This window comes from Maniola jurtina, chromosome 3 (assembly GCF_905333055.1).
Source record: "Maniola jurtina chromosome 3, ilManJurt1.1, whole genome shotgun sequence".
Lineage (NCBI taxonomy): Eukaryota > Metazoa > Arthropoda > Insecta > Lepidoptera > Nymphalidae > Maniola > Maniola jurtina.
In genome coordinates this window covers 3,690,703-3,717,867 of record NC_060031.1, presented here as the reverse complement: position 1 = coordinate 3,717,867, position 27,165 = coordinate 3,690,703, and the positions used below count along the sequence as shown (strand labels likewise).

Genomic DNA, 27,165 nt, shown 5'->3' with positions numbered 1-27,165 from the left:
AGATGTACTCGCCATTAATGTTAAGTCCTCGTCCTTTCCAGTCCAGCGTTTTGAAGAGGTCTTCCAATGCACTGTTAAACAGTTTTGGAGATATTACGTCCCCCTGTCTAACGCCCCTTCGCAAGCTGATTGGTTTTGTCTGCTGAGACTGTAATTGGACGGTCATTGACGCAGAATTGTAAATACATCGCAGCACCTCGATATACCGCCAATCGACCTGGCATCTTTGCAATGACTCCAAAACAGCCCAAGTTTCGATAGAGTCGAAGGCTTTCTCGTAGTCCACAAAGGCAAGACAGAGTGGGAGATTATATTCTTCTGTCTTCTGTATAATCTGCCTTAAGGTGTGTATGTGATCTACGGTACTGTAGCCTTTTCGAAACCCAGCCTGTTCTGGAGGTTGGAACTCGTCAAGTCTTCGGGCGAGGCGATTTGTAAGAACCCTCGAAAACAACTTATAAACATGGCTCAAGAGAGAGATCGGCCGGTAGTTCTTCAGCAGCTCCTTGTCTCCTTTTTTAAAGAAAAGGATTACTACACTCTTGCTCCATGCTTTCGGCGTTGTTCCATTCATGATGACGTCATTAAATAACTCCTTAAGCTCTGTCAGCACAGGAGTACCTCCTGCACGTAGAAGTTCTGATGTAATGCCGTCATCACCCGGCGCCTTGTTGTTATTGAGTTGTTTGAGGGCTATTCGCATCTCGCCAATGTCAATATCTGGTATGTCTTCGGTGTAGTGGCGTGTTAAGGTCGCCCGTTTGTCGCTCGCGTCCTGAGCCGCTTTAGGAGCCTGAGAAGAGTACAGCTGTTCATAAAATCTTTCGATCTCCTTCAACACCTCTGGTGTTGAAGTAACAGTCTTCCCTTCGGGAGTCTTCAGTTTTGTCAGGTGGCTCCTCTCAAGTCGTTTTGCAAACACTTTTGATCCTCGGTTTTGTTCAATTGCATGTTGGATATTGCGGGTGTTGTAGCGCCGGAGATCAAATCGTATTTGTTTCTTAACACGCTTGTTCAGAGTATGCCACTCAGGCAGTGCCGAGGAAGTATGTCGTCTCTTCTCCATTAATTCCAGGGTATCTTTGGAGATCTTAGATACCTTTTTCTGCTCGTTGCGAGAGTATTTGCGGCCCACTTCACGAACGACGTCGACGAAGTGTGTGAATCTCTGGTCAATGTCTAAGGTGGTTTCCAATAGTTGGAACCGGTTTTTGAGCTCTATCTGGAAATTGTCTGAGCTGAAGTTTTGGGACGATTTTGGCCTAAGAGCTGGCTTCATCAGACGGTTCCTCTCTAATTGTAGATCCATACGCAAGATACCTCTTACGAGTCTGTGATCGCTGCCAGTGTTGAACCTATTGATCACTGAGACATCTTTACATATGTATCTACGGTCCGTCATGATGAAATCAATCTCGTTCCGAGTCACACTGTCCGGGCTATGCCATGTCCACTTCCTAGAGGGCTTCTTCTTAAAGAACGAATTCATTAAGAACAGCCCCTTCCGCTCCAAGAAGTGGACTAGCATTTGGCCCCTGTGGTTTCTCGTGCCAAAACCATATGGTCCCACTTTTGATTCACCGTCTTCTTGTACTCCCACCTTAGAGTTGAAGTCCCCCATAACTACGACGAAGTGGGTCTTGGTTGTTTTATCCAAGGCCATCGAGATGTCGTCATAGAAGGCCTCTACTTCTTCGTCGGAGTATGTCGACGTGGGCGCATAGGCTTGTACAATCTTCAGAGAATACCTCTGATTTAGCTTGAGTATAATATATGCAACCCTCGTCGACACACTATTGATCTCAACTATGTTATTGATGAGGACTTTATTGACCAGAAATCCAACACCACCTTGGGATGCCTGATCGCCTTGCCGATAGTAGAGCATATTGCCTGACTCTAGGGTTATCGTATCCTCCCCCTCTCTTCGGACTTCCGATAGTCCCAGGATGTGCCAGTTAATATTGCTCAGCTCCACTTCGATTTCAGCGAGATGTTCGTCCGATCTCAATGTCCGGGTATTGTACGTAGCCAAATAAATTCGCTTTTTGTGGTAGCTGTCCGAAACCCGGTGATTCTTCGCACCCCCTGCTCTACCGTGACCGCGTCCGCTACCGTGGACGGGTATAGTAGCGCTGCCGGGGACTGGGGGCCATTGTGTATTGCCGCTACTCATAGGGAGAATATGCCCATAATGACCACGCTGGGCAGGCGTGTTGGTCATCGCAGCGCTAGACTTGATTGCATTGGTGTCGCTGCTGCCCGACACCGCCCTGAGTAATTTGGTCAAGTCTAGCTACTTGGAAATGGTTATACCGCCATTTGTCGGTCGCCAGAGCCTCGTTAGTCAACCAGCAGGGGGCACCGCGTGCAGGTGAGGTTGACTGTTGGAGCACTGAGATGGAAGTGCCCTCCCTTACCCCCCTAGGTAGGTAGGTAGATAATAGTAAATTTTCAGCGCACTTTATAACAATGCAGCCCGCGGGTACGAAATGAAACATGGTCGTGTGGGACCAGGTAGTGTGTTACAGCGCGACAGTTCAAAAATAAATTAGTGTAAAAAACTAGTTAGGTTCCCACCTATAACGAATAAAATTTAGTAATTTGTGGACAAGTAGAATAAGGGATTTTTTTATTTTAGTCAGATACAAGTTAGCCCTTGAATGCAATCTCACCTGGCGGTAAGTGATGATGCAGTCTAAGATAGAAGCGGGCTAACCTGGAAGGGGTGTATGTAGGGCAGTTTTCATTAAACCCTTACACTCCTTTGGTTGGTGCACTATTTACTTAGTGGATTTCATTGCGGTATTTATTAACAGAAAGAAAATATTATAACAAATTCACACTATAAGACGTGCTTTCGTATAGAAGTAGAGGATAATGACGATATATTTATATATTTAACTTATAGAATATACTTATTTTCCTGGTATAAAATTTAGGGGAACAAAAATCGACTTCATAATAATGGGAGCTAATTACGTACAGAGCAACAGAACAGTCATTTGTAAACTCACTCACGAGTAACGAATAGTTTGTTTAGTTTTAGAGTTCAGTTACACGGCAAGCGGTTAAAGTTACGTTACGAGGACTGTTAAAATTTGCTCATAAATAAGATTCCGAAGAATTGAGAACCTCCTCTTTTTTTGAAGTCGGTAAAAAGCTCAAGTCATATCTCCATGGTTCAGGTTAAAAATATAAAGGATTAAAATCAACAAACCCTGACTTGAACAACCTATTTTACTTTTATTGGTTTTATTGTTGAGTTAATCTGTAGCCGTAATAGAAAAAGAGCCTGAGAAGGTCAGACCTTCTTGTTTTATAAAAGTCAATAGTTTATCCCCATCCCCAACACAGGGAGAGGCCACGACAGTGTCTGGCAATGCATGACGTAATTTCTTATAATATTCCGAAGAAAATATAAAAAAATTAGACTTTATAATTTGACGAAATATTTTATACGTCTTTGTTATCTGTTATCTGCCAAAGCCACCATGATTCAAACTTCGCTTTGACATAGTCGCTGATCGTACCTGCCTGTGTTAGGGACAGTACCCATAAAAAACTTTCAGCTTTTATATTAACGAATGTTTGGCCCTCAAAGGCTCTTAATCCTTAACGTAACTATAACCGCCTGTTATCCAACTGGACCTGAATATACGAGAAGTTCATTAGAATAAGTGAGCTTTGTAATTGGTCTAATAAATGGGAAGTGTTTCGGTTTCGAAGAATGTTTATTAGCGTCCCGCCCACTCGAAACTGGTAGTTGCAAATTAGTTAGTAGTTTATATTTCATGTGCATTCTGTAGTGCCTATTAGTAACTACCTAAAGCAATAGCCTAGTGATTAAGTCTTCGACCTTCCATACATGGTGTCCGAGATTTGGATCCAGGAACTCATCTGTAACTTTTCGGAGTTATGTGCAGTTTTTAAGCAATCATATAATTACTTTAATGGTGAATGAAAACATCGCGAGGAAAGTAACATGCTTGAGTGCAGTCTGCCAATCCACTCTTGGCCAGTGTTGTAGACTATGTCCAACAAAAAATTTCTCATTCTGAAAGGAGAACCGTTCTCAGTAGTGGATCGGCGATGGGTTTAAGTGATCGTGAGTAGGTAATTAACTGAACCTATGCTTGGGTAAAATTTATGAAAATTCTACGTTGTTAAAAGTACGTCAAATTATTGCAAAAATTGTTTCTATACCTAGTGATCTAGTGTAAGTTGATATTTCAGTCAGTTAGCTTCTCCTATTATAATATTCCAACATCTAGCACTTTTAATAACACAGCTGGTAGACTGTACGGGTTTTACCAACAAAGAGAGAAATAAAAACGCTTTTAAAAAATTTCATACATTGAGCGTTCGAATTTCTAAATCGCAGCCGATTTAATGTTTATTTTCCTAAAAAATCGCGCACTGGTGTTAGTTCATTGTTGCAGAGTAACAAAAAACATTTGGCTTTCACTAAAAGTCGTATGTGGCCGAATCTAAGGCTGGAGCCTGAGTCTCAAGCTCAGGCGGGTCGTACAGCGTATAGTATGATGCTACGTGCAAAATGGGTAATTTGACGAGAGCGATAGTTATTGTTGTGGTGGATAGTTACTTAATTATCTATTGCAAGGTTCTTAGACTTCGAAAATAAAATTCAAAGTTGAGTTTCTCCACACATCTACAGACAACGATGCTACAGATAAGTTGGTGTAGTAAATATGGGTACTACCGAAAAGTCGATTTAAATTCTAAGACCCTCTCAGGACGACAAAATTCTTTGATATCATTGTCCTGAAATTGAGAACTTACTCTGACGCTATATTATTATATTGAAATTAATCGATACTATTTGTAGAAAAAATTGTCTAATGCGCAGTTGCATGCAATTTATAGAAACATGAAACACTGCTTACATGAACCTTACACCACATGAAGTCATTAAATGGTCATTTATCGGTCATGATCTGCTAGTAAATTGCTAATGCCTATCCTGACTTCGAACCTTATAAAAGTTTCTGACTATTGCTAATGTAAATTGCTAGTGTAAATACCAACTAAAGCAGTTGTTTTTGTTTGCAGTTTTATCATTATTTTTGCACCGACAAAGCGTTACAAAAGCCGTTCTGCTTAGTTTGCGGGCAACTCGAAACACGCTGTAAGCTCCGCTGTGCGCTTATTACTCACACCTCAGCCTAATAGGCTACGTTCGGCAAACCTAAATAAACTGGGATAGTTTGGACTTGGATATGTCCACACTCGACTGTTTTCCTGTAATACTGTGATTTTGTTTGTGCACCTGCGATGTTCACTTACAAACATTTTCAGTGGTAGTGTTACGAACTTGGATCCATTAATGAATAAAGAATTACATTAGCCGTAAGCTTACACTAGACACATAAAAAAATTGAGTTTACTGTTACAAGATTGAATTTTATATTAGAACGCATTTTAAAACAAGCTACATTTATTATTAACTAGATAATGCCCGCGACTTCGTCCGCGAAAATTTATCTTCTTTAAAAAAAACTGTGAGAATTCTTTGATTTTTCTAGCATAAAACGTAGCCTACGTCCTTTTCTGGGATGCAATTCGGTTAAACGGATAGTCGGTGAAAATCTAGCAGACAGACATACTTTCGCATTCGTAATGTTAGTATGGATAGAATGGATTAGAGTTACGGTAGGTATAGATCGACTTTTCATTTTTTAGTTTGGAATAAAAATGAAAAGATCAGAGCTCAGTAGAAGAACAAAAATTGATTTTTACAGTGTTATAATATATTCGTAGCGTCTCAAAACTTACCACTGACTCAAAAAGTAGATTCTACTGAGAAGGCAATAAATTCAGTTAATAGGTTACATTATGGAAAATGTTTCACATGAATATCATAACTTTAGATCAGTTGAATTCATAATATTTCACACAATTCGAAGCAGGTATCTCATAAAATTTACGAATGCAGTTTCCTTTTCGTGAAAAATAAGAAAACTGGATAGTTACCTATCTACTCTCAAATATTTTACAACCTGTTCGTACTGGAAATTAAGTGAATTACGTAGGAAAATATAAAATGAAATGAAAAGTTATTCCGCAAACGCTAAAACGTAAACTCGAGGTTGTAAAATTATTAAAAGTAGGTATCTACCTACTAGTTTTAAGCCACGGCTTACTAGACTACAGTGTAGTTTTAAAAACTACTTTTGCAGAATTTCTCTGTTCAAAGCGAGTAAATTTCGCGTATCGCAATCAAACTTCATCCGAGCATAGTTGTTAAGCTTTTGCGTACTCATTCACGGATTGAAAAATTAGGTGTTTTAAAAAGGTTATTCAGTGTGAACTGTGACGGGATTCAATCATGACCTAGTTATGCGGCGAGTTTACTTTCTGCATTTTGAAATTGATTGAGTTTTATTTAAGTAGGTATTTTAATCTCTCTCCAGTTAGCCTCTCAAGACTGAAGATCGTGATCATCTCACTGTCGAGTCCATATCCATAATATCTTTTCATCGCGTCCTGTTTTTAGCCATTTGTAGATCAGCATCGTAAAAGCAGCATCGTATTTTATAATGCACGCCAAAATAAGTAATCAAGGTGCCTTGTAAATCCTAAAGATGTTTCTACAACATTGTCATTGGCCCTATAGTTCTTTTATGACCAGATGATGCCCGCGACTTCGTGAAAATTTCGACTTTTTGGAAATCTCCTGTGAACCATAAATTTTCCGGGGTAAAAAATGTCCTTCTACGGGATGCAAGCTAATTCTATGCCTTACTTTAAATTGGTTAAACGAATAAGCGGTCATAAAGGTAAGATATATAGGTACCTACTTACACATATATAATTATTTCAGTTGTCAGTATAATATTTAGTATGGATTGTAGTGCAGTATGGATTAATGAGTAATAAAGCTAATGCAGAGAGAGTGACTAGATTCACTGATTTTAGCTGGGCGTTGAGTCCACCAACTCTAAAAATCCTTCTACGATTATGTACGTCTAGATACGCATATTATTATGTACGCACACACACAGAAGGTAACCAATTCTTTATTATATTGTAGCGTTGGGATATCTACAGCCACTATATTCTACACGTGACCTGTCAGTTGGATATAAGTAACGTTTATAAAATACTGTATTTGAATGCTATAGAAATGCTAGGAATACGTAATATAGTCCAATGTTTGGGCCATCCTGGACGCTGAGGATTCAGTATAGAACTTCAGAAAAATTATAATATAACTAACTGGTCAAAGGTGGAATTCCTAAGTATTGCGTGTGGTAGGTAGGTACTTGGCGCTTGCTTGGTGGCTGGCTTTTCCTGCATGCTTAGCAGAAGGGCAGCGGGCGGTGTATGTCGCTTGTTCCATGTTGTACCATACAGATTTGCCGTTTTCAGCGGATTATAGCAAATTAAGGTAAATTATTCCTTGAATAAAATCATACTATAATCCGCGACCCAAAAAGAGGGGTGTTATAAGTTTGACGTGTGTATCTATGTATCTGTCTGTGGCATCGTAGCTCCTAAACTAATGAACCGATTTTAATTTAGTTTTTTTTTTTTGTTTGAAAGGTGGCTTGATCGAGTGTTCTTAGCTATAATCCAAGAAAATCGGTTAAGCCATTTGAAAGTTATCAGCTCTTTTCTAGTTACTGTAACCTTCACTTGTAGGGGGTGTTATAAATTTTTAATTTACACTTGTATGAAAGTATACTTCATACTTTTGCCGTTGGTAAAGTTACTAGAGCACCAAGTTATAACGCAAACCCAACAAAACCGTTACACAGAATATTATTTCATTGCATTTTTAGGTGGTAGACCTCGAGATTCACAGCAGTAAATTTTTGTTCGAACATTTCGGTTGGAGAACCCTGAAAACTGTACAATTTAGATACACCAAGGGCTTATTCGGGTCTCTTCAGAACATAAAATGGAGTTTAACGGCATCGGCTATCCCGCCTTTATTATTTGTTTTATAGACCTCCTTTATTTTTGTTTATCCGGTTACACGTATCCTCAATCTCTAAATGAAAGGTACATCTCGTTAAAGCGTTTTGTATGGCGTACTTTGTGAATGAAATAAGTATTAAGAGTATCTTATGCTACTTATGTATTAATAACGTATCTGTTTTAGGTGGGTTTTTGGCCTTTTAACTTCGTGCATTGTTCATTCCATTCACTAGAATCCTTATTAAGTTGTTGTTGGCGGTTGCGTGAAAATTCAATAGCTGACTTGCGAGTCGGCATTGTGGCGCATGCCATCAGTTAGTAAGTGATACAAAAAATATTGATTTCAACGATATTAATATGGAAAAAAGAACTAGATACGTAACTTACCTACCTATCTAAAAGAACTCGGGTCACATTTGTAGAGCACTATCTCTTCTACTCTCGTGTGTTTAGTATCTTCTGTCTTACTCATCACCTAGCACGTATTTTAAACTCAATGTATTATGATTGTAAAATGTCCTTATGGTTAAATGAATTTCGATTTAGTATGAACAATGTGGCCTTAGGAGTAGACCTCGTAATTTAGGTATTTCAAAAGAACATCTTTACATTGAGAATTTTAAGTAGCATCACAGTAACAATAATTACAACTGCAATTAAGCCAAACAACATAAAACTGTATGGCGGCCAATTAACTTTGTCGACGTTTTCGTTTTAATGAAATCATTTTAATTAAAATATATAATGTACATTGTAATGCTTACAGGATCATTTGCGTCGTTAACGATTTAACTAAATAATGTTTTATTGCAAAATTTATAAATTATCAAGTTAAGTGTTGCTTGTATAACTCGTTTAAGAGTAAGTATTTTTATAACCACTTTCATAACATAGATAAGCAAAGCTGAATAGAAAAATCGGTCAAGTACGGTCCGACTCGCACAAAAAAGGTTCCATATCGCACAAGAAAAACCGCTTTTAATTTTTTAAATTTCATGGCAACTAATCTCGAATTTTTTATTAGGTATTACAGGGGCCATAGAAATACACATTCTATGAAAATGTCAACTTTTTACCTGTAACGGTTCACGAGATACAGCCTGCTGACAGACGGACGGATAGCGGAGGGTCAGTAATAGTGTCGCATTGGCACCATTCGTGTAAGCAACCCTAAAAGGCAGTAGTCGAAGGGTTACTTCTAAAAATAATAGTCTAGTGCTTAATATCATGGCCTTTTATTCGTTCAAACCGGGATTCAATCTCGGGCGCACTCCTATAACTTCGCAGTTTTGGAATATCACTTGCTTTGATTGTCAAGGAAAACATCGTTCGAAAACCCGCATGCTTGAGAGTTCTCCATAATAACTCATAGCTGTGTGTGATTTGCCAATCGGCGTGTCAGCATAGTGGACCCTTTCTCACTGTCTGTAGATAGTGGAATGGCGATGTTTTGAGGTGAATAGATAAGTGGTGATGATGCAGTCTAAAATAGAAGCGGCTAACTTGGATTGCGCTTGGCAGTTCTATACGAAGGTCTATCGGATAAATCGCTTGGTGGCACGGCTTCCCCGGTGGAGTGGTAACTAGCCACGTCCGAAGCCTCCCACTAGATCTATGCTGTGAACGATATAAATCTTTCCTTATTTGTGTTTTCTTATCACCTTAGCCTCTTATCACACAACGTACCATGTATTTTTAACGCAATAGTTCACCAAATATCTACTCGTGCATTTTCCAAGACAGCCAACGTTTCCTTTTCTTAATTAAAACTGGATTCATATAACGCGACCGCCACAGTGACGCGAGCTTAGTATTTTAGACCACTGAGATGCTCGAAGCAAGCTGTTTTTACTCTAATTAAATACTTATTCTCTTTATTTTAATACCATCATTCAGTTTAAAAAGTTCCGCCCTAAGTACATAACACCATAATACCCCAATTATTTGCAGAATTAAAAACTTGGACCTTTTTAATTAAACTTTTGCCGCGAATTTTTCTTTTGAAGCAACTAGGTTTTATGAAATGAATATTAGCTTTTTTAAAGAATTGTTTCATTAAAAGTTATTTCACAGGGAACTTAAGCACCGCTTTTTGTATGCATAAGGAATTATGAAGGTATTCTTTCACTTAAGTTGAATGTTTAACAGTTTAAGTATAAAATTGAAATTAGTTTTGTATTAAAAAGTTGTAACTTAATTTTAGGGCAGAGGCAGGAGTTAGGTACCAACTAAAGGCAAAAATGCGTGTCCTATATGGATAGTTCTATGATTACAGGTTCGAAAAAGAAGAGCATCGTTTGAGCACAAAAATATTTTATTGATCGTCGTTTAGACGTCCACAGCTGGACACTTTGGCAAATATCTTGTGCTTGTGTGCAAACTCTAAATATCTATCCTAATATTGGCGTTATAGTAACTCTTACAATAACCCAAGATTGATCTCTATTGATCTACCATTTCGTGGGCTACTTTGTTTCCGAAAAAGAATAACAACTTTTAAATATGACTGGTTCTTTGCTTTTGTAAAGAAAAACCTGTCATTCAGTTTATTACCTCGATGTGATTGAAAAATCAACCATAACCTTCCCATAACCTGACATCTGTTAATAGCGTAAATATTCCTCTTTGCCAAAACTCAACCGTAAACAAATGCTGTAACCTTCAAGAATAAAATCTGAAAGTACAGCCATTGCACTTAGCCTACGAATGACTACGTAAAAGCCGTACTCCAAGGACTTATTGCATTATTTACCTAGAGAGAATTTATACTTAGTAAGCGGTATCTCAATTGAATCCTAAATCAATGTGAAATGATAGAACTTGATTGATTTTGCTCTTTCTAAGGTAAGTTCATTAAGCCTAGTGCTTCTACTTAAACCTTGTTCTATTTAACCAAATCTTAGTACGAAAACCAAAAAGTAGTCTAGCGCATGACTGATCATTGGGGTCCCAATATACTGGGATGGTGACCTTTGTGTCCATTTTCGAGATACAGACTGTCTCTCTGTTTCCGTTAAAGTTGGTTAAAATATGGACCGTGAAAATCCAATAGACAGACATTATCATACGTCTTATAATATTGCCTTTAACATATTTAAACTTAATATATTCTTCAAAATTAATCAGATTTGATGTTTTTGATGAAGACATAAAATAAGACTCGGATGGGGCCAAATTGTTCATACACCGGTCATAATCGAGTGTGAATGTATCGTCTTTGTAAATAATAAATAACAGTTTTTGGCAAGATAAAAGCATATGTAGGCCGCCAAGAGTTTTTAATGCAACAGGAAAAGTTGCATATAAATCAAGATTTACCAGCAAGATGCAACTGTTATAGCTCGTTCACAAAATATTCAAGGGTATTTTAGTTTCAGCATATTTTTTAGCAAGAACTTGTCTAAATTATTAATTATATAGAATAATACTGTGAGAATTAGTGTTTTAAAACATACTTTCCGATTGCCATGTCGACCTGTCGCGAACTATGGATTAAATATGATGAGTTGATGATATGATTTTATTAAAGTATGTTATACTTACCTATTTATTACTATCAGCTGCAGACAAATCTACCATGATAAGATATCATGAAGGAACTATGTTTCGTATCCCGGGGACGGACATAGGCTACTTTTTATCCCGGAAAATCAAAGAGTTTCTACGGGATTATTAAAAACCCATCCGCTTAACCGATTTGTATGGGTTCTTAGGTAGCTTACGTCCCTGTAATCAACATAGGCAACTTTTTATCCCGGAAAATCAAATAATTCCCAGGGGATCTTTACAAACCTAAATCCACGCGGATGAAGTCGCGGGCATCCTCTAGTTTAGAAATAAAATAAAGTCGCTGCCAAGTAGGTTACAGGCCACAAGTATGCAATAAATCATACTTTTAAACTATAAAAGAGAAGTTGACTCTCGGACTAAGTATACATATAAGCAGAATATAAACCCCGTACAGAAACCCAATGATCCTGTGTTGTGGGTCATGTACGTGTACGTGAGGGAACAATACTACGGCTACGTTTCATTGTAAAACATAGTTGGATTCAAAGGTTTATTATAGTAGAGCTTTAGATTATAAGATATTGTATTAAGGGATTCAACTGATTATCCAATAACAATTAATAGAAATTATATATTGTACTTACTGTATTAATAATAATTAAAAATTTATTCTCTTTCTAACACTAACCACAAATCAGTTCGCAATTAATTTTCTTACAGATTTTGAAAAAGTTACAGTCTAAAAAGTTATGAAATACAGAAACAGTTTTAAAATTCTACCCTTTATTGCATTTACACATCGTGCATTTACAAAATAGAATACTGGTAAGAGTCCGCAAAATTATTGGGTAAATGTCTTTTGGTCTATTTTCCGTGGAGATTTTTTTTTTTAATTGGCTCAATAGCTTTGTTAGGAACTAAACATCCAATATAATTGTCTAACATTATAAGATAATAAATAATGTATTTAATAGTGATAAATAAATCAATAATCTTAATCACAATCAACACGATACTGTGTCGAACGTTGAAAAGATAATTTTTATGTTGAAAGAACAATTATATTATGACAGAATAATAGCATCAATTGTGATAGAATAGAATCATAGTACAATTAAAGTGCTGACTGAAAAACTATACATGAAAATGTACTTAGATGAAAAGAGCGTGCCTCGCTTTATCCTGTTAACGATAGCAACATGGCATCCGTGTTTTAAGTGTAGAAACACATTCACGATACAATACGCTTAGAAAATTCAAAATTTTTGAAATAGTTGTGATTGCATATTATTTTATAAAAAAGTAATTAACAAATATGTATTTTATTTTTATGTTACAGCATATTTTGTAGACAGAATTCTAAAATTTTATGATTCTTACGAAATAGGTTCAATTGACGATACTGCATACCTAATGTTAATTTACATGAAAGATTTTTTATTTTTATTTATTTTAGTATTTAATATTCATTACCAACAATCATATTATCATCATCATCATCATTTCAGCGTACAGACGTCCACTGCTTAACATACCTACCTAATTAGGTATTTCCCAAAGCGCGCCAACACACGGATCTTCAATAATTTTCCTCATCCAACCACTATTTGGTACGGAAATAGCTTGAATCCTGGTGAAGGACATTTTCACCAGGATCTTTCACACAAGGCTACTTTTAATACAAGAAAATCAAAGAGTTCCCGCGGGACCTAAAACCATGTAGACGAAGTCGCAGATATCATCTAGTACTCACGTACACATAACATATGAGTAAAGACCCAAAGGTCGGGTCCAAAACTAATAGGGATACGCCGACAATAATTAAGCCAAAGTTTAGTGGCCTTTATTTATAATCATAACATGCTCTCTCAAATTATCTCCGCTATCACAATTTAATTTGTATCGATCTTACTAATGTGTATTCATCCATACAAACGGGAAAACCGCCACGAGCCTATTGTGGTTTAGCAGAAACCAACACAAAACAGACGCCAACGACAGTTTGATGAGAGACTATAATTACATTGTTAATTTGTTTTCGGTTCCGTCAAATACACTCGTTACACATTGGAACAGTTACAAAATTATACTGACCCATTTCAAAATCTCACTGTGTTACGCTGATCGCACATCACGCGCATGCCGCAAGCAACGCGTAATAATTCAGTACTGAAAATACAAAAAAACTACAGCAGTAGTTACTGCCCCATATACGCTGAATAAAAATCTACCTAGTGCTTAAATTATTATGACGTTATTTGCAGTCGCTTACAGGTGCGTACTTATTTACTGAAAAATGTGTTGTTTGCTTCGTGTGCCGCTCACTTTAAAAATATGTGCAATTTTAAAGCTATGAATTCAGTGAGCCACTAGATTGAAAGTAATAAAGTAAGTGTAAGTAAGTTGTTCTTATAAAATCGCAAGCGATTTCATAGGAAGAGTATTTTGTAAGTGATTTTAATAAAATTATCGATTCAGTCCAATCTTGCTGCATCTATGATAAAAACTAAATCATAATACCTTTGTATAATATTTCTCCGAATGCAGTCCTCGGTGAAATTACCTAAGGACAAAATGTTCTGAACAAATTTTTCAGAAAAAAATAAAAACTTACCAGAATACTGTTTCCATAGAGTGTGTCATAGGACTCTGCTTTGGAAGCAACATTCCTCAGCTTGCAGGGCTTCTTCAGCGGCGGTGGAGGTTGCGCCGGACACTGTTTGTGGGAGGGAGACGGCTGCTGGTTGCCGCCTCCGCCTCCAGCGGCGACTCCTACGTGATTCGCACTTGACTTATTATCCTTCTCTTTCACCAACTTGCTATTATGCGTCAGATTATTCTTGGTAAAGTTTCCGAGCTGTTCGAACATGCTCGATAGGTGTTGGGACATCATTTTGCCTTCACAGTTGTTTACACTTAACTCAACCAAATTCGAACAAAGTTAAGTGCATGACTGTCTGTTTGAAAGTTTTTCATTATTTTGTCACTTGGTAAATGTTGGGCATCATATTTATGAAACTGGGACACGAAATACAATTACAGGGTGAAAATTCGTCTCTATTACCGTTATGAAAAAAGTTTAGACCTCATACTTTCAGTGGGAATTGCTAACAATACACAAACATGGAAAGTTTTCTTTTGTATTTCTTTGAAACACCATAGCAGTAATGATTAGCTTACTTCGTGGTTCAACGACATGATAATGTAAATAACGTGTACGTACCACGATTCAAAGCATAATTTTGAAACGTCCCATGCATGCAACACAGCAACATGAAAGTGACATTTCTTTTTTACTATAGGCAAGCGCTTCACCACAATCACACCTGATGGAAAGTGATGATGTGGTCTAAGATGGGACGCGTTTACCTAGAAGGTGCCTATCCACTCTTATTTTAAAGATACCCGGATAGTAATTGGTAGGAAACACAGATCGCGGAAGAGTATTCCAAACCTTAGCCATGCGTATGAGAGATAATTATAGGTAGGTATCATAATTATAGGTAGGTACTTAAAGCTGTAAACAGAATGACGAAAAGAGCAGTAAAAGATCCAGAATTTTCATGTCATAGGTTTATCTATTATCGTTAACAAACACACCGAATTTTAATACCGAAAATTAATAAACTGGCACTCCGTCCAGGTATTTATTTTGACCAGATTTTCATCATAGCACCAAAATATCAATAATCTCAAGATTATTGTTTCTAAATTATGATAGGAACTTATAGTAGCATTCAGTGAAACATTGACAAGGTCATAAGATAGTGATGTCACAGTTTAGTATCTCGACGCTGCCACGTTATTCCGGTGTGAAACGAGAACATCTTGAGATATTCAGGGTTACCGCCTTTCGTGATAACTCCACCATTGTAGTAAGTACCTTGGGGCACCAACATCGATTTTTAGGGTTCCGTACCTCAAAATTAAAAATGTAACCCTTATAGGATCACTTTGTTGTCTGTCTGTCTGTCTGTCTGTCTGTCTGTCTGTCTGTCTGTCAAGAAAACTATAGGGTACTTTCCGTTGACCTAGAATCATGAAATTTGGTAGGTAGGTAGGTCTTATAGCACAAGTACAGGAATAAATCGTGGTTACATCATTTAAAAAAAAAATATTAAAATATGTTTCAATTTTCAAAATAAGATAACTATACCAAGTGGGGTATCATATGAAAGGGCTTTACCTATACATTCTAAAACAGATTTTTCTACCTGTACATCTTAAAACAGATTTTTATTTATTTTTATGAATAATAGTTTTTGATTTATCTTGCAAAATGTTGGAAAAAATACCCGGGTACGGAACCCTCAGTGCGCGAGTCTGACTCGTACGTGGCCGGTTTTTTCAAACTATGCGCCCTGCCCATTGCCACTTCTGTTTCGCAACCCGTTTAACTATGTCACTGGTGCCTACGGATCTCCTCATTTTCTATTCGATCAAGTAGAGAAACTGCAAGCATAACTATGTTCATCACTCGTTCATAGATAAACTAATGAAAGTAGGTACCTAATTAGCGCTTAAGCTTTCAAACAGCTACGAACGAACGAGTATGCATGAGGAAAAAATAAAAAGTAAGCGTAGTGCCCGGTACAGTAATTACAAGCAAATGTAGCGTATTCTGGAATTCGAGCACAGTGCAGATAATTTCATTATATCTACTAGGTGCTGTGATTTTATAGTTCAGTAGTAAGACAAGGAACTTATAGTGTTGTCCAGTCCGTCTATCTACTCGTCCGTGTGACACAGCCATTTAAAAAAAAAAACACTATAAATAAAGTTGTTTAGTGTATTTATGGGAATTGTTACTTTGTTGTTGCTACATAGAGGTTGGTTGGCTACCTGATGATAAGTGATAATGCAGCCTAAGATGGAACGCCATTGCTTAGAAGATGCTATTCACTCTTCACTTCCATATAAAAATTGGAGGGAAAACTGATTCTGGATGGGTTACCTCCTACATACAATCTATCAAATTTTATCTCTTTATGGTCTATTAATAAAACAAAAGCACGTCTTTCGTCTTACATAATTGTTTTTTCTTTGAGAAGCATAAAAAGTACATTATTTTACCAAACTTTGTCATAATTACGACGCCACAAAAAGTAACTAAGTTCTGAAAGAATTGCCACACTTATTACTATTACGTGGCACTTCTTTATTAATGAGAAGCGTTAATTGAGTGATATCGCACTTCTTTGTATCACTATTGTGACAAGGTTCTATGGTAAGATATTATTCTAACGTAGAACTTTGTAATAGAGACAGCAATTTGTCATGCGTCTAGCTGTAAGAAGATGAGTAATGATGTTACAGACTACAGTGCCAGCCCTAAGCATTAAACGATCGTAAAACTTATAAAACTTACTATATAAAGTTACAAGTACGAAATAGTGGCCATTTATAATATTTTTTTTATATGACACTATGGTAACTTGTCTCAGGCAAGTGTCCACTGGCAACTTTTCTTGCAGAAGTTGCTGTCATGTCAATGTCAATTTTTGCAAGTTTTAGTGTAAAATTGCAGAAATTGACTTGCTGTGACTGTTTAAACCTTGGATGAAATAATATCTCTATGGTTGAAACAGTACAAGAAGCTGACTTCTGCAAGAAATTGTGGCAGCTACTTGCCTGTCAACACTCTTAAAAATAAAAATCTGTTTTAGAATGTATAGGTAAAGCCCTTTCATATGATTTAGACAGACAGACAAACACACAGGCAGACAACAAAGTGATACTATAAGGATTCCGTTTTTGTTTTTGAGGAACGGAACCCTAAAAATTAATAAAAAAGGTTTTATAATAGGTAGGTATGTGCTACGAGATTTTTTCGGCTTTTAACTGTAGCTAATCTAAATTATTCGTTTCTCTGACCTACGCCACCAATCGGATATTTCGGATATTCGGATCGGACAAACGACTTTTAGATAAAAAACTTTTAGGATATTTCGCACGGTTGGGTTAACGATATTATTTTATCAAAAGTTAGTGATAATAATCGGGACCGAGGACTTTCCCGAGGCAAAAAGGAGCAGGGTCAAATTACAGAATAAATTCAAGCCATCTTTAGTCTGCATACACCAAGTTATTGAAATCAACATTACCATCGCCGGTCCACTACTGAGAACGGATCCACGTTTAGAATGAGAAGGGTTTTGGCAAGTGTCTACCATAATTGCCAAGTGTAGATTGGCAGACTTCACACCCCTTTTGAATTCAGGCATGCAGTTTTTCACACGATCTTTTCTTTCAGTGTTAAAGCAAGTCATAATTAAGTAATTGGGTAAAAATTACCGAAAAGTTCTCGTACTCAGGGGGGGGGGCACATATAGGATCACTTGGATGTCTGTCTGTCTGTCTGTCCGTCTATCCGTCGGTCCATCTGTCCGTCCGTCCGTCCGATATAACCGGTTCTTCCGGTTAATCCGTCGGTTAATGAGAGCGACTTTCATCGGGATTTCTCCTTGATTTATTATGATAATAAAAGTTAGCAGATATGTAGGTAACGTATAAGAAGGTAGAGGTACACTAATCCCATACATTACTGTCCAAAGAAAAAGCCAGCGTAATTCCGTTGCGTCTGGTACAAATGAACGGATCTCCTCACTATCCCAGGGGCTTGGAAAGAACCGGAAAAATAATGAAGCAATATTTTGGAAGCGTTTTGACAAAACAAAGCCGCTGTAATAATAGTCCTCAAAGTTGTGTCAAAGAGGCCGTTTCCAGCATACTGGGCCGTTCATATTCGAACGGATGTTAATAAAAATATTTATAAATATTGGCTAACTTCACTTTTTGTCAACTAGAAGAGCGAACTTATAGCATTATTGGGTTTAAATAAACGGTCTACTTTACTGCTATCTTGGCACCTTGAAAATAAAGTTTTCAGTTAGGTACTCTACCACCATCTAACATTATTTCACCGCTGAATCTACCATAATGTACATATTTTATTAGGATTACAACTAGTAAATAGGTGCACTATTACAAAACAAACAAGCAAATTAGCAGAGAGTAAAATAATTTGTCTGTAAAAAAAAAATATATATATATATAAGAACTTGCTGCATTGTTGGTTATTTGTAACTAACTTTTTCATTTTACATAATATTATATCGTAGCCCAAAACTACTGACCAAAGTACCTTGCAGTAGTGTATCAAAACTACCTATTTCAAAACAGTTTATCAAGAAGATAAATTGACAAGAAATATTTTTGAATGTTTATTTAAAAAACGGACATATTTAGGCAACAATGGAAACCAGCCCAAAGAAAGCAGATCGCACTGAACTTGCCTTATCTTGTCAAAGTTCGGGATGACACTTATCCACTTTCACTTCGCGAATCGATGGCGCTTCAATATTTTAGTCGAAGTGATAATGTCGCCTTCAGATCATAATACATGAGAGGGACAAATGTATAAACATCAAACGTGTCTAGGATAAAGGGAACTGTTTTGCTAGACACTCTTAAGTATTCTCTTTATCCATAGTATTCATAACTATTCACAATAGAAATAAACTTAGTCGCTGATCGTTCCTCCTTTCAGCTTTTATAAAATAACGAAGGCCTGGTACGCTCTGGCTCTCTCTCTATAAGCGAGCATTCCAATTGAAACACATTTACAACAAGTAATGGCTACCATCTGCTAACTGAACTAGTAAAGTTGGAGGATCGTTACACCTTGAGTTGTTTATTGCTTGCTAGTTTTGCAGTTTGTCTTCAATAGTCACATTAGTTTGCCACTCAGTTGCTAACTTGCGAAGCTGTTGGACAGCGGACTAAAACTATGTAAGTTACTACTAAGTAGATTCCTAAATCTAGTCTCTATCTATAAAAGCCAGTTACACTTCAGGTGATTAAAATAAAACTGAAAAACCAGTTTGGTTGCACACGTCAGGGTTACTTAACTTTAACCATGAAATCATGAAAGCACGAATATTGATATTATGGTGGTAAAACCCATTTAGCTTATTTTTTCGGTAGAAAATTTAATTTTAACGGTATAATTTTACTTTTATACTACCCTACTTGCAAAAGCAATATAATACTTATTATTATTGAGTAAGTGTGCCTGTCTGTCTGTCTGTCTGCTAGGTTTTCATGGCCTATCTGTTTAATTGTATTTCATGAAACTTGGTACAGAGATAGCTTGTATCGGATATTGCTACCTTATCCTGGAAAGTAATGAGCTTCCACGGGACTTTCAATGCACATGCGTTAGACCGATTTTGATGAAATTTGGTAAAGAGGTACTTGCGTCCCGAATGTAAGCTACTTTTATGCAAAAACATCGAAGAGTTTCCTCGGGATTTTTAAAAACCGATATCTACGCATACATAGTTGCAGCCATTAAAACAAAGTTGCATTTCAACACGGTTCTCATCATCACTTAAAAGATTTCATAACGTTTATACTTATGTATAGGTATTATGTAAAATACACTCGCACAATGTCAACACCAGGCCAGAATCTTTACAGACTGAAAAAGATACATAAAATCATTAGCTTCTATGTAATAAAAGTTACCTTACTTTGCCCTGACATCGTCATATTTTATTACGGCCAACAAAACACTAGCCAAAAAACCAAATAAAGGAAAATTCGATTTTAATACCATACTAGTATACATGACTAATGAAAGGGTCTATTTTTGGAAAATTGGGGTAATAAACTAATCACAACTCACTGAAAAGTTTTTGTGAACTGATTGATCAAAATCATGTACCATTAGTTATTGTGGTGCCGTAAAAAAGAAAGTTTATTTACATTTATGTAACAAAGCAATCCATTTTAAATCGGATGTAATTTTGTTCATAATATTAAGACCTACAACGAATAGATGGATACCTGGGATTTCGCGTGAGCTTAAGAAGGTTTGGAAAAATTCCGTAGGAACTGTTTGATTTTCCGGGATAAAAAGTAGTAAGTAATTTGTAAAAAAAACAAAGTATCTCTGTAATGCACACTATCTCTAACAAATTTTGTCAAAATCGGTTAAATGGCCGTGATAAGGTAACAAAAGTCACTTTTTCGCATTTATAATGTTATATGGATTTTATGAACAAAATATCATCACTTTTGCTATCCAAAAATAACTATACCTACCTATAGTAAGATAATATAAAGCCAACGGATATTGAGGTAGAAAAGTTAGCCTATGTCTTCGATCTGATCTAGTGACGAAGCTCAGATGGAAGGTGTAACTTCCATACCCCTAATCAGTTTATACGTGGCATTGTACGCGACAAATCAAGTCTTTAACTGGTAGTCACCATAAAATCAGACCAGAGACTTATTTAGAAATTGTTAATTCCCAACTTTCCTACCGGGAATCAACCCCGGGAACTCCAAATTATATGACATCATCACAGCGTACACCACTGTGCCATGGTGCTAGCTAATCTCGTATAAAAAGTTCCAGTATAACGTTTGAAATGACTGACCCATCGCTGATTAAAAAGTTCTTGTAGAACGCTTGTAAATTACGGAGTCTCCGAGACAAGAAATTCTAAAAGCGATGTGACCCGCATAAATATTATCACGAACTTAGTTTGCGAAAACTTACACGTAAATACTTTACAAAGAAAACAATTAACATAAATACTACAAGATGGTCCTTGACTGAAATTTCACCTGAGATGTAGTAAGAAATAGGCTACCCATACCTCACGCAAATCCAGGGGTTTTTATTACGCTCGTACCCCTAAACACAATGCTATAATATCGTATAATTGTATAATAATTTACGGCACGGTGGCTTAGCCAGCAAACAAGCATTAGTAAGCACGAGACCAGAGTCAATATAGAAATTATAAACAAACAAATTTTTTAATTTTGGGAATCGGAGCCGTGACTTCTCAAATTATTTACATTCATCAGACAGCGTTTACCATCCACAGCTCCAGTGAAGTCCTTAAATAGTTTAAAGGCTTGTTCAAAATTCAAACTTTATTGAAAAGGCAAAAAGGGGCATTAAAGTCCACGTAAGAATAATGTTTTTTGATAATATTTACCGAAAACTTACAATATTTCCAAAAATTACTAAGAAAGTATTTAATGCAGTCAAGAGAAACATCGTGAGGAAACCTGCATGCGTGAGAGTTCGACATAATGCTCTCAAAGGTCTGTGAAGTCTGCCAATTCACACTTGGCCTGAGAGCTATACTATAGCCCCTCTTATTTTGAGAGGAGACCCGAGCTCTGTAGATTACTATCTAGTTTTCTAAAGAGACAAAAGCTACCTAGTTTGTAGAGGTAAAGTTAAATCAAAAGCAAAATAAAAATAAAAAGGATATCTAAATTACATAAAATTATTGTTGAAGACCAGCAGACTCAATTACATGGTTTATTTACAATACACATTTTATACCAATACATTTGAATCTAACAAAAGGCATTGTAGTCTTTGAAGTTTAGTGAATTGTAACTTTTGCCAGTGATTTCGTTCGCAGTGTCAATGGCGATGTAAAAACGTATCTACTTGATCAAAAGGATTTATATTGATCAAAAAGATTTAGGCTTTGATATTTCGTTTGCAGAAAACCAATTAGGTTGATATCTTTACTTTCTGTAATAGCCTCAATAGCTCAACCGGTAAAGGAATGGACTGAAAACCGAAAGGTCGACGGTTCAAACCCCGCCCGTTGCACTAAATTGTCGTACCTACTCCTAGCACAAGCCTGACGCTTAGTTGGAGAGGAAAGGGGAATATTAGTCATTGCTAATATTCTTTTTTTAAATATAAAAAAAAATAGATGATTTTGTTGATTGATTTAAAAAGCTATTTAATTGAAATCAATTGTTTTAGCCGCGACGCGACGGAACAGAGATGGTATGGCGTTTGTATATAGGTACATTTACCTATTTGCTTATTTAGGATTTGTGTGTTTTTGGTACTCATCATGGTATCAACGCATCGCTGACTCACTACTGAGCACGGGTCTCCTGTCAGTTTGTGAAGAGTTTGGCCATAATCTACCACGCTGGCCAGGTTTTACACACCTTTGAGAACATTTTAGAGAACTCTCAGGTATGCAGGGTCCTCAAGACGTTTTCCTTTACCGCAAAAGCAAGTGATACTTAATTTCTAAAAAGCACATAATTAACTAAGTTAAGTGCGTGCCCAAGATTGATGATACAACTAGAAGACCTCTTTTTGTTATACTCTTTTCCTAAAAAACATACTAGACTGAATTTAATCTCGTTTTTGCTTTAAATACTTAGAACTACCAAGTGCTTTGTTCATACATACCTACTCGTATATTACACACAGCCCTTTTTGCTCTTTACAGGCACGGTAACTCTAAATATATAAAATGACTAGCGACCCGCCCCGGCTTCGCACGGGTGGACATTTATTTTTTCTGTTTTCCGGGATAAAATATAGCCTATACAGATTCGGAAGAATCCCTCTAAGTAATGGTAAAAGAAATTTTGAAATCGGTCCAGTAGTTTTTGAGCCTATTCAATACAAACATACAAAAATACAAAGGTTTCCTCTTTATAATATTAGTATGGAAAAACTGACTGACTGATCTTTCAACGCACAGCTCAAACTATAAGACGGATCGGACTATTTGGCATGCAGATAGCTATCTATTACAACGTAGACAGACACTAAACACCCGCTAAGAAAGGAGTTTTTGAAATTCAGACCCTAAGGGGATAAAATAGGGGTTTCAAATTTGTTTATTCCACGCGGATGAAGTCGTGGGCACCATAAGGTTTTAAATAAAACACTAGGTAGATCACTCCATTAGTACCAGCAGTGCAGACTGAAGCAAATTCCCACTGTAATGTTGCAGCAGAGTTAAAAGGCTAACAGTGTATCTTTCATTTTTATAAAATGCGTTTCTATTCCATTAGTTTGAGAGCCGGTGTTATGTGTAGTTTCTAGTATGTTTGTTCATTTTCATGCTCCGACCACGTTTCGCATTTTATTTAACTCGTTTTTGTGTTTTTTACAAGTTCTTTCAAATGTAAAGTAGGTACCTATCCATACTCCATACTAATATATAAATGCGAAAGTGTGTCTGTCTGTCTGATACCTTTTCACAGCCCAACAGTTTAACCGATTCTGACGAAATTTGGTACATGATCAGCTAATATCCCGGGGACGGACATAGGCTACTTTTTATCCCGGAAAATCAAAGAGTTCCCACGGGATTCCTAAAAACCCATCCGATTAGTAAATATTTCGAAACGTATAAGAAATTTTAGATATAGATGTATAATATCTACGAGAAAAATCTCGTAATATTCGAAATATCCGATTCAATATTAAAATAATACTGTATTTCGATAGAATTATATTTTATCGAAATTTTATCTCTATCAATTAGTTTCAAACTAATTAGTTTTGTTATACGAGAACGCTAGTCATTTTCAGTTTTCTATAGGTAATATTGGAAATATTGAAATCGACATTATTGGCAGGCTTCCATACACCTTTGAAAATTTTATGGAGATATCTCAGGTGCAGGTTTTCTCACGTTTTCCTTCACCGTTAAAGATAGTGATATTTCATTACTTAAAACCATCGACGTACGCACATAACTCGAAAAAGCTCTAGGTGCGTGCCCGGAATCGAACCCCCGATCTCCAATTAGGAGGCGGATTTCTTAACCTCTAGGCTATCACAGCTTAAGAGATGTTTAATGAAATAGATACTTAAAGGAAATAGATTCAAAACCAATCCACAAATCCTATAGTCCCACAATATACTCTAGTATTTTACCTTGATAATTAAAATACGTAACCACTTCAAACGTCTCATTATATAAATGGGCGTTAAAAAAGATCTGACTTTGGGGCATTCCTAAATAAAATCTCGCACAAAAAAAGACAATGGGCATCATTGTCGGATATGACATAAGAGTCGATCATGAAGGCTTCACAGTTCGATTTCCAATCACTATTATGTTCATTCATTGCTTATTTGATCGGTTATGCCCGTGGCTGGGGAGTGGGGCTTCACCTTTTTCAGAACAATGGCCCCTCTGGGTACATTATTTTGTGGCCTAATATTAATTCACGTTATTTTAACATAATGATTAAATGATTGATTAGAATTTATAAGTTTTGTCGATAAAATTAACTAGGTAACGATAAAGCAATCTTTGACGCATAGAAAGATGAAGGATACTCGTGCGTAGATTTTTGTGTAAAATCCTACTTAACAAAAAAATTTATGATAATTCACATTTCACAATTAATTAATGCAATGAAAACTTCGCGATAATGAATTAGACTGTTAGATTTTACGGGATAAAGTAGCTTTTGGCTGTCTCTAGGATGCAAGCAATTTTTGTGCCGAATAGATGATGCTTCGAACTTTATCCATAGGGATTTCAGTTTTTTAAGAAACCCGTGGGAACCCTTTGATTTTCCCGGACAGAAAGTAACCTTTCTTAGGATACAAGCTATTTTTGTACCTTTCGCTACAAACGGTTAAACGGATGAGCCATGAAAAGCTAAAAGACAGACAGACAAAAAACCGTTAAACAGCCAAACAGACAGACACACTTTCGGTTTTATAATATTAGTATGGATATGGATTCTGCAAAGGTAACAAAGACAATGCACGTTCAGTTGTTTACTCATGTTAATCTAACTACAACTAACATGACACCAACACATTCGTAGTATAATCGCGCTCGTTCGGACCATACAGAATCACTAATGTGTAATTACAGTGTTTGTTTACTAATTCTTACTAAGCGTTTTAGGGGCTAATTACCATAGATAATCGGAGGTTTTATTGCGATAGATACAGCAGACATCCATACTAAGTGATATTAGAAATCCGAAAGTGTGTCTGTCTGTCTATCAGCTTTTCACGGCCCAATAGCTTAACCGATTTTGATGAAAGGTACAGGGTTAGCTTACTTCTCGGCGACGCACATAGGCTACTTACTTTTTGTCCCGAAAAATCAAGGAGTTCCTACGGGATTCTTAAAGGCCCATCCGTTTAATCGATTTATATGAAAGACTAGCTGATGCCCGCAGCTTCGCCCGCGTGGATTGGTCAGATCCCCTGCAGCATCAGGATTGAGGAGTTGGACTCCAAATTTTTTATGAAACAATGTCGCAAAGTTCCTCTATCGATTAAAAAAGAAATGACGCAAATCGGTTCAGAAATCTCGGAGATTTCGGTGTACATAGGTAGACAAACACAATTCCCTTTTTGAAAGTCGGTTAAAAAAGTAGCCTATGTTACTCCCTGGTCAATTCTCTACTTGTCTGTGAAAATCCCGTCAAAATCGGTTCAGCCGTTCACAAGATTAGCCTTTTCAAACAGACAGACAGACAGACAGACAGACAGACAGACAGACAGACAGATAGACAGACAGACAGACAAAAATTTTAAAAACGTGTGATTCGGTTATAGTATCGTTCAAATAACCATATGACCTTAATATGCGGTAGTTATTTCGCAATTACAGACAGACACTCCAATTTTATTTATTAGTATAGATACAGAGGTAGCTTGCTTCCCTAAAATTGACATATGGTACTATTTATCCCGGAAAATCGAAGAGTTCCCACGGCTTTTATTTTTGTATAGGTAATTAGGTTTTTTACTAAAATGTTTTGTTGGCTACCTGACGTAAGTAATTACCTTTTCCAGGATAGGTAAGTATAGGTATAGCGAATTAAAGCTATGTTTTATAAAGTCGCTGAAGTAATTAAAACAGAAGGCTGTTTGCAAAAGCTAGAAAAAGAAGAAAAATTTTATATTCCTTGGTAGGTTCTTATACTTAGTGATTTTTTCTTTAAAGAAAAAAAAATTATAGAAGAAATATTATAAACGTGAAAGGTGTTTGTTCGGTGGTTTGCCCTTCAAACACGCCGCAAAGATGCAAAAGATCGACGTAATTTTTGGAAAGATACTATAGCAAAAGACCTGGAGAGTGACTGGTCCTAGTTTGTATCACAGGAAATCAAATCAAAGATTACGCTAAATTCTTAGAAACAAGCTAATTCGCGACCGAACTTACGGCCACCATCCAGTTATATTACAACGAAATAGGTAGGTTTAACAGAGCTTACTAGGAATAATTGCAGATATTTTGAAATGGTTCATTATATCATCAATTTCTGAAAAAGTGTATACCTACGAGTATATGTAGAAAAATATAAATATAAATAAAAATTAAGCACCATATAAAATAGTAAACGTCTTATAAGTAGGTAAGTACGAGTACATCAATTACCTAGAGACGAATTTCCACCCGTAAAAAAAGTTTACCAACTTCAAAAAACTTTTTAGACTTGAAACGCAAGTGCGTCCGATGGAGTGGTAACTTAGCAAGAGTTATTAAAGTTTTTTTTTGTTTTCAAAGTTTTCCCGGGTACAGTGCGCAGTGCATCGAATGCGTTCGCATGATTCTAAGGTATCGCGGCGACTGCTTCAGGCAGTTCAGAAGCCTGCGGTTGTCGTCAATGGCCAACAACTCTTCAGCGAACTTAATACGCGTGCGCGAACTAGCTCCGCCCATAAAAGTTTTCTCGGAAAATCGGCCCGCACGAAACTTTTTTTAGGTCGACAGGTAATGTAGGTTTTGTTTGCATGACTTATTAACTTACCGAAGGGTATATAGGTAAAACAAAAAAGTTTTAATAAGCAACGCCAAAGTTTTAGACGGCAATTCCACGGTCATTGCGATGCTTTTATGTTCAAAGGTCTTTTTTTCGTGAAAAAAATTT

General features: G+C 36.7%; 1 protein-coding gene across 2 annotated transcripts in view; it reads right to left on the bottom strand.

Annotated features, from left to right (window-relative positions):
- LOC123878619 (nitric oxide synthase-like protein) overlaps positions 1–26,878 on the bottom strand; it is a 129,410-nt gene extending 102,532 nt beyond the window's left edge. Inside the window, exons 1-2 of one of the 2 annotated variants that reach the window (XM_045925946.1) lie at positions 26,673–26,878; positions 14,069–14,511 (exon numbers count right to left, since the gene is read on the bottom strand). In XM_045925946.1, coding sequence (XP_045781902.1) covers positions 14,069–14,347 — 279 coding nt within the window. In that variant the 5' untranslated portion in view covers positions 14,348–14,511; positions 26,673–26,878. The remainder of the gene's footprint in view (positions 1–14,068; positions 14,512–26,672) is intronic. The other variant, XM_045925938.1, reaches the window with a different exon arrangement.
- Positions 26,879–27,165: the final 287 nt, after the last annotated feature.